General features: G+C 38.2%; 1 protein-coding gene across 1 annotated transcript in view; it reads left to right on the top strand.

Moving 5' to 3' along the window:
- Positions 1–1,018: 1,018 nt before the first annotated feature.
- The window catches only part of slc35f4 (solute carrier family 35 member F4), a 29,059-nt gene continuing 12,479 nt past the window's right edge, over positions 1,019–17,598 (top strand). The window contains exon 1 of the mRNA XM_059353422.1: positions 1,019–1,424. Within this exon, the coding sequence (XP_059209405.1) occupies positions 1,193–1,424 (232 nt within the window). The 5' untranslated portion in view covers positions 1,019–1,192. The remainder of the gene's footprint in view (positions 1,425–17,598) is intronic.

Here is a 17,598-nt window from a genome sequence, read left to right as displayed (position 1 = left end):
TTTTTGCACAGCATCTGCAAGCTGGGGGATCCAGTCAAGTGGAGCTTCCCCGCCAGCCAGAAAACCAGTGGCCAAGGAAAAGAGAGGGAAGAGGAAAAGAGATTGTTCTGGGTTTAACTTAAGAATAAAATTCACGTTATAATAAGCGTTGGGGAAATAATAAGAGAAAACTTTATTCATGGCATTTAATAATGTGAACAAACTTTATAATCTGTATGCTATTATACTACAAAATAAAAGTAAAATAACACTTGTGGCCCTTATTCAAGTGCAGAGAGGGAGTCCAGTGTGCGAGACAAACCTGTGCCACATGTGTTTCTCTAAAGCACATACATATTTAATGTGAACAGCAAATGGAAACATCTGCGCGGGTCGAAAAGGAGTAGCATTAGTCCACAAATATAACAACCAGGTAGAACAGGGAATGGATACTGAAAATAGTGTCTTAAAAATAAATTCTTGATGATCACGTTAGGTATTTTTGTTTGGGGTTAAATGATGAGTTATTTACTGACTCTTTTTGAGGTTTCTATCTCAAAACAGCTGCACACATCCAAGGTTATTGTAGACCGATTTGTTTTATTTTGATAGATGAAAAGTGCCTGAGGGAGAAGATTTGTTTAGATCAATGAAGCTCACTACAAACGAATATCAAACCAAAAATACAGGAATAGCACACTGGTGCCAAAGGCCACTGTGATTGTACAGGAATATGATCTTGGTGAAATATTAAAAATACCACTCAGACACTTGAATCTTACAGAGATATTATAGGAGAATAAAAAACGTTATTTAAAAGTGCATTAAAAGACTTTATTTCACTGAGTAGGCTATTTTATTATGTCAAATGCCATAAAGCTTTCTGTTCTTATAGGAACTAGTTTTATGAAGGCTGTAATGAGTGCTGGCTCCTCTGCTCCACACTGCTGCTGACTACAGCCAAGTTTTTTTTCCTTCTCTCCTAATTGAATTCAAAGCATGTGATAGTAGTGACACGCCCCCTAGTGTTTGATGCCTGCCAGGCTCCTGGAGTGTGTGATAACCTTGCTCTGCGTCCGGGAGCATCACTGAAGGAATGTGGATGTGGATCTGGATGTCCTCCTCTTGTTGCTGAATTGTTGATGCAGCCCCGAGTGGTCTGTCTCATGGTGATCGGGGTTTCTCTTCTTATCTCTGTCCGCTCGGACCTACAATGATAAGCACCGAGAGTGTTTTGGAGAGTGGGGACCAGCCTTGCATCCGGCTGGAGCCCCTGATGAACAAGCACTTGCCGGGAAATGCGACGCCGACCGCTGGTGGCAGCTGCCCGGACTTCATGGACAGCAGCACCAAAGTGACAGCCAACGGGGTGCACGACATCGAGGACCGGATCCTGAGGATCACCGGCTACTACGGCTACAACCCTGGATACTCCAGTCATAGAAGTGAGTGCAAAGATCACAAAGTATTGTATTGGCATCGTCAGTGATGCGACGCCTTTCTTTCTTTGCCAGGTGTATAAATGAAAGATTTTATGATCACATTATGATATGAAATAGATAAGAAACGCAGTCAGTGCCACTGGTGCGTGCAAGAAGAAACAGTCACGAATCTTCTCATCTTGCAAATTTTCATTTTAATGAGGCTATTGCAAAATCCAATGTTGCAAACTTAGCTAATTAGGTTTTAATTATGGCTATTATGGAGCTGCATGATGTCAATCACTGCCACTCTGAGCTGGAGGCTGGCTGATGCTGGCCCATCCATCTCTGAGGGAGAACGAGGTACAAAACACTATCAGGCTGTGCAATTACACAGCAAAGTGTGGTGCACAAATGATGCTGCCATTTTCAAATTCAATTTCAAAAGTCAATTGTTTAAACTGTCGCCCTAATGTTGTCCACATCAAACATTCATGTTGTTGAACTCTGCAAACAATCACTTACATGGCAGCCTCATACTGAATTCCAAATATTTAATTAAAACAATCAATTTCCCAGATGACAAACACAGAGGCTCTTCCTGTGATGCATGTGAATATTGCCAGCTATCTCCTGACGGGCTTGGCTTGAGATATAGCAGCTTCACCACTTCTTATAGCTTCTATAGCTTCTCTTTAATTTCCATTTGTCAATGTGGTTTTGATTGGTAGAGCAATGCTCTGAATCCTGCTGACTCGGAGACAATGGCTGGGATTGGAGAAGGGAGCTGATGGTGCACTTTGTTCTGGGATGATCTTTAAAAATCTTGCCCTCCAGTTCTGTTGTAGAAGTATTGCTGGTGCCAGTGGGATTATAACAATAGAAGAGAACAAACATTGCAATGCTCTGTGCACAGCTATTCAGTGGTTTTTACAAATGGCGTTATGGTAATGAAGCAAAGGCTGCAGAGCAGGATTTCAAAGGCTTGGAGTATTAGAAAAGTCACCTCTGCGGCCTATTCATTATAGTCAGGATGAAGTGGGGCTTTTCATGAATAAATCCCCCCAAAATACAATTGTTCATCTATCTGTGAGCCTCTTGTGTTTCAGACGCTGCTACACTTTCACCCCAAATGAATTGGACTTGTCACGTAAGCTACCTAACATGTCCCCTCTGGCTGTTACGTAAAAGCTCTGCAACAAATTCATGACTTAAAGATACACGTCTGGAAGAGAGATGTATTCCCAATGTTATGACGTTCCTACTCAGATCTGGTAGCGAACCCTTGTACTCTGTGACACAACGCATTACTCTCTTACACAAACTTATTTTAAGTCTAAAAGGAAAAGTTAGTGCTCACATAGAGCCTCATTCAATCAGTTTCAGCAGAGGATTTCTGGGTGAGCTGAGAGCACCTCAATGGTTTTTTAGATAGAGGCTGAGGAAAAAAAGGAAATGAGCCTGTCTCTCATTAAACGCCTCCTGTTTATCAGGGCTGTCAGTTGCAGTAGATTAACTGTGAATGCAATCACACACTTTCATTTGAGAATATATCAAGTCGTCCAGATTAATCTATTGGAAGAATACCTGATTAATGAAGGGGGACCTGAAACTTTAAATTGAAAACAGATTGAACAGCTTTAGCAGTTCAGTCCTGAAACAACTGCAGTATTGTGTAACAAATGCGGGACTTTTGGCTCTGCTACTGAAAGTGATAATAAGGCTAATTAGGATAGCTAATATGCAAACATTTTTAGTCTATAGAAGGCAGAGTTCACTGCTGTTCATTGGTTATTTTCATCGGTTTAAATGACATTAATGTTTGCTTATTGTATTGAATCTTAAATGGCAAAGATCCACTATGTGGATTTTAACATACAGTCATGGAAAACATTATAAGATCACCTTGTTTTCTTCAATTTCTTGTTAATTTTAATGCCTGGTTCAACTAAAGGTACATTTGTTTGGACAAATCTAATGATAACAGCAAAAATAGCTGATATCTAGCCATTTTCCATGGTTTTCTTGATAATGATTTTCGTTATTATGAAGAAAACCATGGAAAATGTCTAGATATCAGCTCTTAAATTAAACTCTTATGAGCTATTTTTGTTGTTATTATTATATTTGTCCAAACAAATGTACCATTAGTTGTACCAGGCATTAAAATGAACAAGAAATTTAAGAAAACAAGGGTGGTCTAGTCATTTTTTCCATGACTGTACATTATAATCAAAGGGTAATATTGTTCCCAAAGCACTGCAATAATTAGTTGATTAATTAATAAGTTGATTGACAATCGATGCAATAATTGACACAAATGTCATCAATTAAATTATTCCAGCTTCTCTAATGTCAAAATGTCTTTTCACTTATAGAGTACTGAATATCTTTGGTGTACAAAAGGCTTTTGAATACAACACAGTACTGAGTAATGAACAGAATGATAAGCTGCAGCTTTTGTTCCCTGTATACAGGCCTCTGTCTGTCTCCTGTCAGTGCCTACTGTATACAGAAGCAGACCAAAATGAAAGATGGGATGTCGTCCGTGATGTAATTTCATGTATAAGGAGCAGGTGTGGATTGTAATAGCATCCTCACCAAGCCTATAAAAGCCAGTGCATCTAGCGAGCGAAGGGGTTATTTGATTTGAGACATTTCCCATTTCTCTGATGAAATATGCCATCTGTAGCCCTGTGTTTCTGCATCCATCCATCAACTGGTTTTATGCATGCCACAGTCAACAGAAGGTATTCCTCAGGGCAGCGTACTTGTCACCATATTTCCTGCTTGCACAGCTATTAAACATGCTGGTGCTGTCACTGAGAAGGAGTCTGGTCATGTGCACGCCCAATCTCTACTTTTAAATGTAGAAAGAATGTGGAAAGTGACTTTTGTTTAATGCTGCCTGAAAGTGTCACTTTGTTTTGTTTAAATCTTGAGTTGAGAACCGCACGTCGCTCAATCTGCTGAGTGTCATTTTCCATAGAGGGTAAGACAAAGGAGCATCTAAATAGAACAGGAGGCTCATCCTGCCAAGCCTATGGGGTAATGATATATTTAGTAAGATTCTGGTGCCAGTTTATTATTGCCACTTGCCATCTGCGTTGAATTAGAAAATGCCTCCGAGGGGGATAATGGACTACATTTAGTGACAGGCTTTGGGCTGCAATTCATACAGGACAGTCACGATACAATCATGGAGGGATTATTGAACAGATCTACTGTTCCAGCACCGGACCAGGGGCCCAAAGTGGAATAATAAAATGTCAGTCAAAGACACACTTTGACCAACAAGAAAAATTACCTCAAAGAAGCCTAAAATGACCACAAAGAGACACAAAAAGCCTAAAATACTACAAAAAAGATGCAAAACAGCTGCAAAGAAAGACAAAAAACGTGTTTCTACTGAGTACTTTTTGAGTACTTTTTGAGTGTTTTGGCTCCGCCCACTAGTTTGTTCCCCTTGGCCTCTGTTCCCATTCAGGTACTTTTGTAGCGGCTAACCAACGGAGTTCAAATGTGACGTAAATAGTTTTTCGACACTTACGCGATTATCCAGTGACAATTTTTGAGCCTACTCAGTGAAATAAAGTCTTTGACCCGACGCGACAAGTCCAAACAGTCCAGACATTATTTTTCCTTTGTCTATCGTCTTCTCTTCTTTGGTTTCTTGTTCTTGATTCTCTCATCTCAGTCTGCTCTTCTTTTAAAATTGGTGCTGTTATGTTGTGGTTGTGTCGAGTTCTACTAACGTCATATCCCGCCTCAACCGTATCTAACAGCGTCGACTAGTTAGTAGCGGCTCAGTAGCGTTTCAGAACAGTACCTAGCCGAGGCAGGTACTTCCTGAGCTGCTACCTGAGCCGCTAGTTGGGCAGATCTTGGGCGGATCCTCTCTCCCAAGACACACTCATAGCGGTTCACTAGAGGGAAAAGTACTTAATGAAAATGCCTAAAGCCTCACAACGACTATGAAAAGTGCAAAACAACCACAAAGAGACACCAGCTGATTACAGAGACTCAACGTTACTTTGAAGAGACACAAAAGAACCACAAATACAGGCAAAACGACCACATAAAATAACTACAAATAGACTAACACAATTAATGACACAAAGCAACTATAAAGAAATATTAAACAGTAAAGTCTGTGTGTCCTGCTCCTCTGTAGGAGAGGTGGTGGGGCTTTTTTTTTTTTTATGTCTGCACCGTTGTCTTGTAATCTGCTCATGGATATAATGCCGTATCTGCTGAGAAGGTAAATGTCATTCTAAACAAGCAAGGTGCAATATTTTCCTACTGGACCACTTTATGCAAATGATAGCACAACTACAATCATTTGTTGAGGGAAAGCACTGTGATGAAATTGACTTTAAATCAGAAAAAAAGCATGGAAAACATATTCTTACAGCACCCGCTCCTGCTGGAGCAAACAATAATTGTGTAGTGTGCAGTAAGTGCATCCTCAGCATTTCTCTGCCTGAAAAACTACAACAATAATGTGCTGTGTATTTTGTTTAGAGTAGCTAATTTAGAAAAGGGCAAGTCTGTAGTGCTGGCACCGACTGGCACGCATCCCGCTGGGTAAATAGGTATGGTGCAGGAGAAATGACAGGTACTTGTAGTGGCAGTCTCACTCAGCACTGAGCCTGTGTTGTTCCCTGCCGGTGTCACAGCAAGACAACACACACAGCTCGCAGAGGAGAAATTTTGAAGGAAGGGTGTGAAAAGCAACCATTTATCACAATGGGGCATGTTGTTGTGACAGAGGAAGCCTGGGGGGATATATTAAAAAAAACAGGCCTCCATTCATGCTTGCACTAATTCATTTTGCCTTTTTGAAAGCATTTATATTCAGTGTTAACAGCAGGTGTATTCACTGTCTTCCTCAAACATTCTGTATGAGCATGCACTTATTTTGGACTGTCCCGTTCCCATGCCTGCTCACTCAGTGCTATTTATAACTAGCCTAGCGTCGAATGGGATATGAGCTTTGCCTGAACGACTCCTGGAGTGCTGTTAGACTCACATGCTCCTGGGAATGAGCAATCCAAAGAAAATCCAAAGTAATGGATGCAATATTTCTCCAGAGGAGTTACAGAAACTGCTGACCTGTACTCACGACACCGTGCTATTGGTCATATGTCTGACTGCGTGTCAAGAGACTAAATATTTTTGGCCAGCCCCAGAAATTCACTTCACGGCTGAGAAATATTCCTGTTAGCAATTTTATGCAACCCAATAGTAATATTACATAATAGAAGGGCACATTATTTAAAAGATTTGTAATGGCCTTTCCATCATGCTGAGAACACCAACAGCCTGGCTGGCAGCCTGACACTGCCCCCTTGTGGTGTGTTAACCCAACAACAACAACAAAAGCAACACTAATTAAATCGCAGACAGAAAATGTCAGTACTTTAGTCTAAATACTACTGTCGCATTTAAATTATCATGAAAAGATATATTTTAGATATATTTTTATACCACAACTCTGCAAATTCCAAAAACATCCTTAGATTCTTAAAAAACAGTTGTGTCTAATGTATTAATTGTATCACACACTGAGTAATTTTCATTGGTGGAAAAAGTATTCATATCCCTTAGTTAAGTAAAAGTACTAATACCACACTGTGAAAATTACTCCACTACAAGTAAGTAAGTCCTGCATTCAAAACTTACTGAAGTAAAAGTCCAAAAGTATCAGCATCAAAATGTACTTAAAGTATCAAAAGTAATAGTACTTATTATGCAGAATGGACACACTCAAAGTGGTATATTCCAATATTGATGCATTTATGTAAGCACCATTTTACTTGTTGTCAGGGTAGGGCTCATTTTTACTACTTAATATACTGTTATGTGGTTTAGTTTATAAACTTGCATAATCATTTTAAATTTATCATATTTTTTAAATGTTAAATCTCGACCTGAAAAGTAGTAAAAGGTAAATGTAGTGGTGAAAAAAGTACACTATTTGCCCCTAAAAAGTAATGATGTGAAAGTATAAAGTTACATATGTGGAAATACTCAAGTAAAGTACAAGTACCTCAAAATTGTACTTAGGTACAGTACTTGAGTAAATGTACTTAGTTACATTCCAACACTGATAATTTTACATCTTTTATGGTTCCAAAGCTGAGTTAAATAGTTTTTTCACCCAATGTGTAAGAAAAACACATATATCCACTGACCCACTTGGCATCTAGCCACTCAGATAGTTGCTCAGTGTTTTTATTTGCACCTGCTTTGAGATATCTGCTGCTACCCCGAATCAACAAATATGATGTGAATTAAAGATCGTATTATGCTTATTTTCAGGTTTCTACTAGAAGATATTAACATGCTTTAATGTCAAAAAACACATAATTTTTCTCTCATGCTGTTTGTCAGTAACATCTAGCTTTGGCTGAATTACCAACCTGAGGACTCAAAAGCCCCAAGGCAGTTTGGTTAATTCAGTGAACATTCGATGAAAGATCTGTTGAAAAATGAGCACCATATCAACTGAGACAGGTCCTGAATTATTACCTAATCATGTGTCTAAATCTTGTGGAGACACAGGCAGGGCCAGGTGCTACTCCAGCACAGGAGGACTGGCTTCAATAATGAAGCTGCCATTTACAGTTTAGTCTACTGTGTGATATTGTAGTAGAAAGGGGGGAAGACAGAAAAAAACTACGGAAGGGCCTTTAAACCAGTGGTGGAAGAATTATTCAGATCCCTTACTTAATTAGAAGTACTAATATCACACTTTAAAATTACTCCACTACAAGTAAAAGTCCTGCATTTATATTTTACTCAAGTAAAAGTACAAAGTATCAGCATCAAAATGTACTTAAAGCATCAAAAGTATTCCCTATGCAGAATGGTGCCTTCATCTTAAATTTAGACCTGAAAAGTAACTAAAGCTGTCGCCTAATGTAGTGGAGTAAAAAGTACAATATTTGCCTCAAAATGTTGTGGAGTAGAAGTAAAAAGTTACATAAAATTCAAATACTCAAGTAAAGTACAAGTACCTCCAAATTGTACTTAAGTACTTTTAACACCATGACAAACAAAAGAATCATGGAGGAGAAGTGAAGAGGAGTGAGAGTGACAGGGAGATCATTCAGAGTTTAGCTAAGTTTCTGGATTTATTTGCTCTAAAAGAAAGTTAATTTTCCAAGAACTGGTTTGTCTTTTTAACACTTTTCTGGAGGAGACCCTGTTGGAGCAGGTGGACAGATCTTGGACCTGTTTGGAGACTACTGAAGTCCTCTATGCCCTTGTTCGACTGTGAAGATAAGTCTCCTTTCAAGAGCCTCTCCAGGCTTCTCCCTTTCCTTCTTTTATATTGCCCAATATGCACTCAATGGTAACTTACAGTGGCTGTGCAGAAAAAAATACAACCATCACTACAACCAGTGGTGGAACGTAACTAAATATAATTACTCAAGTACTACATTTAAGTACAAATTTGAAGAATGTGTACTTTACTTAAATATTTTGTTTTCATGCCACTCTCCACTTCTACTCCAGTACATCTCAGAAGGAAATATTTCACTTTTTACTCTTCTACATTTATCTGAAAGCTTTTGTTGCTTAAAAAAAAACTTTAGAGACTTGATGAAATACATCTGACAAAATTAGTCAGTTAATCAGCTGACCAAATATTAATTGGCTAATTTAACTTTTAGATGGTGTAAATCATTTTGCATGTAAAAACATTTCATGGTTCCATCTTCACAAATGTGCTGCTATTTAAATATTTTCTTAGTACTTTTACTTTTAATACATTCCTTTGATTAGAGGTACATACTGTTACTTAACTCACAATTTAAATGCAGGGTTTTTACTTGTCCTCCACCACTCCCCCAACACATGGCCAGCAGCACAGTGGCATGATTACGTTCAGCAGCTCTGTAACTATAAGGAGAAATATTGCTCCCATTACATGGAAGGTGTTGTTGCCGCTGGGGCCCCATTAAGGGCTAATACAGCCATGTTCTTTCTAATGGTTTCCCTGTCTCCGGGGATAGATGCACAGGCTGTGAATGGGTTTCATCAGGAATACTTGTTACAGAAGAAACTGGCCTTATGAGAACTGTGTACAGTCAATTATACAACTTTCTGTATTGCTGTTCAATTTAACAAATGCATGTTTTCAAATCCCATTCACTTCCATGGGTGTTAGCAAAATGTTATGTACAGTGCTAAAACAAATGTATTAGACCACCTGTCATAAAAACGAGAAATGTTTTAGAAGTCTTTCAAAAGCTTGTTTAAAACTAAAATGTTATTGGTATTTATCACCTTAAAGTCAGAAAGTAATCAAACATAACATATTCAACCACTAAAACTATTTTTTTCTGTTTTAGAATGCAAGTCAATTAAAAAGCTATAATTTGACATCTTATTCAAGAAATAATAATGTGCTTTACTGTTTTTACAGGGTGTTTTTGTAAAACAGTAAATTTGAAAAGTCATGGATAACAATAATAACTATATTTTAGCATTAAAAATATAATTTCAAGTAAAGAGCTTCTACATAAGATAATATAAGATAAAATATGATATGACTTTTTTTATCCTGCAGTGGGGAAATTTAGTTGTCACAGCAGCTCAAGATACAGACACATTGATATAGAAGGCAGAATAAGAATATAAAACAAAATGTATGCATACATTATATACATACATTTCTGCTATTTTATTTATTATTAATATATATTTATTGTGTTTGTTTGTTGTTGAGTACTTTGCATTTTACAGATATTGCACATTAGAGAAAATATGTTTGAGCATGTTAAATAGGTTAAATAGGTTGTCGCATGTAACATTATGAACATCAATGAATAAATATGTAAACGATTATGCAGAGATATACACAGTATATAAGTCGTATATGACATATATAATATAGGGAAATACAGAAGGTCTAATAAAGCCCTAATGTGTTCAGATGTAATGTAATACTGGTGTATTAACCATTCCAGAAACATAAACAATGATTTGCGTAATTACTAATACTGTGGCATAAACCAGTGGTCTAATACATTTTTTAAGAACTGTATATCAAAATATCACCACATCACATTGAAGCTATATGCATGACAAGACACCACAAAGTGATAACTGGCTGAAATAAATGTTTTTTTGCAAATCGTCTTGGAAACATCTGTCCTCAGGTCTCTGTCTGTCTGTGCACCTGTAACACAGTCCTTCATATTCACCACTAGGTGTCCTCATCTTCCAGTGTTCTACATTGAGTTGTGTTGATGGTCTGAGGTCCAGTGAGTGGAAACTAACAGTCCAGACTTGATCCACAGTCTGTCCACTGTCCACAGATAAGATTCACGCCTCAGTCTCTCCTCTCTCCTCCTCCTCCTGTGCTCCTCGTCGTCACTGAGCTTAGTATAAGAGGAGGCTAAAGACAAAGGAGCTTGCTCCATAAACTGAGGAGCATTGGTTCATCTAAATGACAAAAGAGCCTGAATTGGGATAATGCGTCAGTAGAGAGGAGGCCCACTGTTGCTATGGAGGTAAAGAGAGAGGAAGCTGTACTATTTTATGCTTTGATCTGTGATTCAACACTACCATTGTGCTACATACAACCAGTTTCCTGTTTATTATTTACACCTAGCTAGTTTAGAGAAGGTCACGATGTCTGGTGAATATTTGCTGAAGCTGTTTAAAGGAGCTATTAATTCAACTAACAATTATGGTTATTTTGGAGGGAAAGTTGGTGGTGCTGTTTAAATATTGCAACAATGTTCTTGTTGTTGGATATGATGCTTTTGGGCTGCAAAACTGACAGATATTGATAAATGATCTTCAAGTGATTGTGTGAAGTGCCAATAAACTTGCCAGCATTGGTTTTGATTATATTATCCATCAGTCAGACTCCCTCCTTCCAGAAACCAGAGTCCAGGTACTAAATTAGTATGCAACTATCTCATGTATTATTTATAAATAGCAAAAATATATATGTGTGACTTATTGACAGCCATTGTATTCAGGTTTAGTTTTACCAATTCATATTTAAAACATTAAAAACTATAGCCAGGAATATTTCACAAATAAGGCTTAAGGTTGACCATCCAGCTTCCTGAGGGGCTGATAAAAGGGGTTCAATTAAAGGGGAGAAGCAATGATAAAATAAAAAATGTTTTATTTCCCTTGATGGCCCAAAATTCTTCACAGTTTCACAGCCAGTTTCATATAGATGTCGTTGACTCTGTTTATTTTCCCTATCTCTCTCTCTCTCTCTCTCTCTCTCTCTCTCTCTCTCTCTCTCTGTGTGTGTGTGTGTGTGTGTGTTTCAGCAGACAGTGAAAACGAAACAACAAAAAATGAACACGTAAATATTTCAAAAATACATACAACTCCCTTTTACTGTAAGACTCTCATGGTAGTGTCCATTAAGAGCTCTGAGGCACATTAGCACAACAGAAATATGCTCAAAATAACTTCAAATACATCACCAATGTAGTAGTAGGGTACATTAACAACATTATATATGTATGTGTATATGAAACATATAATTACAAATTACAGGGTGCACCACTTGGATCACATGTATCAAGTTGCTGATCTGGACTCATCTGTTCTTCACCAGCAGCAACGTTGTTCTGAGCCATAAAGCAAATGACCTCACATTTACCACAATGCCCTCAACTAGGACCAGTGGTGGAAGATTTATTCAGATTCTTTACTTGAGTAAAAGTACTAATACCACACAGTGAAATTACTCCACTACAAGTAAAAGTCCTGCATTCTAAATTTACTGAAGTAAAAGTACAAAAGTATCAGCATCAAAATGTACTTAAAGTCTCAAAAGTAAAAGTACTCGTTATGCAGAATGGACCCACTGAGATATATATTCTAAATTTATTATTGGATTATTTGCTTTGATGCATTTATGTAAGCAGCTTTTTATTTCTCATGGTAGGGCTGATTATCTACTTAATATACTGTTTTGAGGTTTCATTTAAAAAAATGTGTAATCACTTTAAATTTATCATGGTTTTATGTTAAACCTGAAAAGTAACTAAAGTTGTCAGCTAAATGTAGTGGAGTAAAAAGTACAATATTTGCTTCAGAATATAGTGGAGCAGAAGTATAAAGTATCATAAAAAAGAAATACTCAAGTAAAGTACAAGTACCTCAAAATTGTACTTAAGTACAGTACTTGATTAATTTACTTAGTTACATTCCACCACTGACTAGAACCATTTAGACATATTAACAACCTTTTTAAAACCTTATCTATTGCATTTTTTAATCACCTTTTTAACTTAAAAGATTATTCATTTATGTGTGAGACATATACAATAAAACTAAATAAAACAGTTTCAGAGACAGTTACGCTACTTGAATCATTATGCAAATATAAATGTAGTGCCAGCAAGCTGCTGCAAAATTTAGTGAAACTACTAGCCTAATTACGTGCAGTTCACTACTCCCCAACACACACAAAAATCATTGTACACAACAGACAAAAGAACAATCACTTTGAGTCTAATATTTGAAATTGAGCTGTGGCCTCCTGCAGGGCACATGCTCCAGGTATTTCTCTTAATCTGATAGCGATTAGCATCCCGGACTCTGCTGACTGGGACGTTTTTCTGTCCCCTCCCTGTCTAGCTGTTGGCTCCACTCATCAGCAGGGCTATTTTTAAGTTTAACCCTCCTTCTCTCAGGGGATCCATCCCCCCACCCCCCAGCTCATCCCCTGCTTACACCTGACCATGACATTCATTTCAGCCAACATTTCCAATCAAACCTCATTCTCACGACATCATTTAATACATTCACAAAGACTGACCATGGGAAATAAGTGTGCTTTTTCTGCAGAATGACAACAGAGTGTTGCTTTTCTCAAAGCCTCTCCTCAATATTGAATCCTGCATTCATTTATTTGTATTGTAACAAACAGCCAAACAATAACTGTGCTGTCTCTCCCAGCCTGAGGAATGCACAGAGAAGTGCTCTGATCTGCAATGCTCTCTATAGACGAGCCAGAGATTTGTCTGATGAGCAGTGGAGAGAAAGAGACAGAAACAGGGAGGGAGGGGCTCAGGGTGATACTGATAAAATGACAGAAATCCTGTAAACAAAATAGCACTCATTTAATATTCTTAACAAACCAACATAAACAATACATTTACCGTATTGGATGTTTATTTAAGTGCTTGATCTATCTCCGGTCATAGTGCTGCTCTTCCTGGCTTGGCTAGTATTGATTTTACTGGTGGGAGGGTAAGCATAGCATAGCATAGGTTATATTAAGATCACTTTACAGGCTGCAAGGCCTCGTGTGTCTGACCGCATACCCGAGACACCGATATGTCGTTGATGTATAGGCCCAAACAATATCTAGCTCCATTAATTCTTCAGGCAGATAAACCACAGCTGGAGATAGGATGGCCGGAGGGCTTTCCTTGAGATGGAAACTCCTGATCACAGTCTCCAGGGGGATTAAAATGGCCCAGACTGACCCTCTTCAGGTCCACACCTTCTGCTGATAAGAGTTTCCCTTGATTCTGCAACAGTAATGGAAAAAAGTATTGTAATATTATATTAAAGTAGACATCAAAGTGTAAATATTTAATGTAAAAACAGTAATGCACAGACAATTTTACTTAAGTAAGAGTGAAGTCAGAAGTGCTGACAGTAAGTATGATGGAGTGATGATTCATTGCATTTGTTCAGACAGAGCACTGAAGTTGCACCAGCTGGTTCCTTCATGCTTCACTATCACAGCTAGTAAAGTTCAATTCATATCACGATTAAAAAGCATGATTATTGCTATTAAGTGGTGGAATGTAATTAAGTACATTTACTCAAGTACTGTACTTAAGTACAATTTTGAGGCACTATGAGTATTTACATTTTATGTAACTTTACACTTCTACTCCACTACATTTTGAGGCAAATTTTGTACTTTTTACTCCACTACATTTAGCTGACAGCTTTACTTACTTTACAGGTTGAGATTCAACATAAAAAACATGATACATTTAAAGTGATTAGACATTTTTTTAATTAAACCTCATAGCAGTATATTAAGCAGTTAAAATGATCCCTATCTTGAAAAAAAATAACATAAACACATCAATAATAATACAGTAATATATATTTAGAATATATATAATAATTTGAGTGGAGTAATTTCACAGTGATTAATTAGTACTTTTACTAGTAGTAAGGGATCTGAATACTTTTTCCACCACTGTTGCTAAGAAGGTTTTTACTTACAAGGAATTTGCCTCTGTGGTTGGTGGATATAATAAACCTATTGAGAGGAAAGCAAAATAAGAGAATAACAGCCAAGAACATAAATAGAAAATAGAAAAATATGATGAACACACTGTAAAAACCAAACATGTACAATATAATTATCCTAAAATGAGAAAGCTGTACAGTGTGTGTGCCACTTATCTGTTATTTTGCTGATGCCAACATTGTTTGCTGCTACAGCCTGCTCCACAACATGACGCACTATTATACTGGTATTGTTGATTTAGCTAAGATTTATATGTGTGTTTATTAAGAGGGGATTAGTTCTCCCAGCAGAGTCCTCGTTACTGCTCAGATTCTTTAAGAGCTCCCTCACAAAGCGGAGTATTTTCCTCTAGATCTAGCTGTGTAATCATTTGCTATTGTCACATACTGGAGAAATGATTTGTCGTCTAGTCAAGGGGAAATAATTAACACTGCGGGGCCTACCTGTACCACTGTGAGCTCCACTCACTCTGTACGAGCAACATCACATTTCAAAGTGTTGAGTTATTGACATACTGCAGACATGGGTGGATTGTGTGGCAATGGGCCACAGGGCACAGACATACAAAAGGTCTACGTGAAAGACTTTATAGTTATTTAGCCTCTTTTTGTAGTTGTTTTACATCTCTTTGTAGTTGCTTTGTCCGTTTTTAGTCATATTGTGTCTCTTTGCAGCTGTTTTGCATCTCTCTTTAGTTGTTTTGTGTCTTTTTGTGATCATTTTGAGTCTCTTCTTGGTTGGTACTTCTCCCTTTTAAATGACATTTTGTAGGTGAAGACCAGGGGGGCCCTGACACTTTGGTGCCCCAGTCAGTAACCCATCCATGGACATAGTGAGCAGTGCTTTATTGTTGTGGGTAATGCAGAAGCTTCTAGGTCTAACTACAATTCATCGTTAATCAAGCTTAGTGGAATTTTTACATTTTCACCGGTTCTTAAGTCATAAACAGAGTGGTGGAAGAAGTATTCAGATCCCTTACTTAAGTAAAAGTACTAATACCACACTGCAGAAAGTAAAAGTCCTGCATTCAAAACTTACTGAAGTAAAAGTACAAAAGTATCAGCATCAAAAAGTACTTGTTATATATTCCAATAATATTATTGGGTTATTTTTATTGATGCATTTATGTAAGCAGTGTTTTACTGTTGTTAAGTTATAGGTAATTCTAATTACTTGATATACTGTTATGAGATTTAATTAATAAAAATGCTTAATTACTTTAAATTGATTATGTTTTTATGATAAAACTTGACCTGAAAAGTAACTAAAGCTGTCAGCTAAATATGCTGGGGTAAAAATTATGATATTTTCCTCAAAATGTAGCAGAGTAGAAGCATAAAGTCACATAAAATGGAAATACTCAAGTAAAGTACACATACAGTACTTCAGTAAATGTACTCAACTACGTTCCACCACTGAAAGAAAACAGTTTAGACCAGACTTAGAAAATTGATCACCACTATAAGTTTTTCTCACTTGCCTCTAAAGGCTTCCATGGAAAAGCAAAGACAGACATTGCTTTGATTATTTGCAGTTACCATGAGTGGCAATCATAATGTCTGCAACATACCAGAGTGATTCGGATCAATAGGATCTATCTTGATTTAAAGCAGCAAAAGTACAAACACAAGATAAATGTATTTCCTTTATGCCGTATTTGGAAGATGGAAACATGATGTCATAATAGTGATGTGTAAAAGTATGTGAGTGGCATGTGGGCAGAGGCTTAGCATTAGGAACATGTCAGAGGAGGAGAGATTCATAATTTGTGTGTCATGTCTCTGTGATAGCTGTCTTTTCCATAGATAAATGGCTGCATGTTGCAGTGGTGAAATAAAAAGGAGAGCGCTCTTCTTTTAATCTGACTCTCAAGGAGTAGTGAAGAGCAGGAGATGTGCCAAGAAGAGAGAGAGTCATTGAGAGACGGGGGACAAGAGTATCTAGAGAGGGACAGGGAGGGAAGGGGTGAGAAAAGCCTGGTCAGGTAGATAGGTGAGGGGAGGGGAGGAGGAGGAAGAGGAGGACGAGGAGGAAGGAGAGAAGGAGGGGAAGCAGCAGCTAACGCAGCATAATTAGCCAGGGCTGCTTGGTTACCCTCCAAACAAAGCTGCTGATTTGTGGAGCAAAAGAAGAGGAGGGGAAAAGAGAGAGAGAGACAGAGAGAAAAGAGGAGGGGGAGGATAGAAAGAGATGAGGGGAGTGATTGCGCCATGCCACACACACTTGAAGCTCAGTCTCCCTTGGAGACAGTGGCAGTGCTGGATCACGGCATGACAGTGCAACAGTAGAGTCTCCACTTCACCGCACTTCCACTGAGCTATCTCCACTGAGCTGTGTCACCATCCAGACAGACAGAGAGAGACAGAGACAGAGAGAGCACCACTAAAAGTGAGAGCGCTGGGCTGGAGAGGAACGGAGAGTCAGGACTGGAGTGCTGGGAAGAAGACAGAAGAGTTTGACAGAGATCCGGCAGGAGGGGGGCAATCAACAGCGTGAAGAGGAAGAAGAAGAAGAAGCGGAGGAGTCAGGAGTCTGAGGATGCACGGAGTGAGCAGGAGGAGCTGCTGAGCGTGCAGCAGCAGCAGCCCGGCCACATTTAAACACACACGCACACACGCACATACTCACACTTCCCAGGGAAGGACAGTGTGTTGTGCCCCCAGTGGAGGATGAAGAAGCACTCAGCCCGAGTGGCTCCTCTCAGCTCGTACAGCACTCAGGTCCTGACCTGCCCCATCTCTGAAGGTAAACTGAAAGAACCAAAGACGCCCATATATACTTCATATATATATATATATATATATATATTATGTGTGTGTGTGTGTGTGTTGCCGTGGTTATTAGCAGCATAGTCTGCTGAAAACTATGGAGTTTTTTTTATTTTTACAGTTGACAATGTATTATTTCCCTAAAGACATCATATGC

The sequence above is a fragment of the Centropristis striata genome, chromosome 16, assembly GCF_030273125.1.
Source record: "Centropristis striata isolate RG_2023a ecotype Rhode Island chromosome 16, C.striata_1.0, whole genome shotgun sequence".
Classification (NCBI taxonomy): Eukaryota; Metazoa; Chordata; class Actinopteri; order Perciformes; family Serranidae; genus Centropristis; species Centropristis striata.
This window is presented reverse-complemented; position numbering and strand designations above follow the sequence as displayed.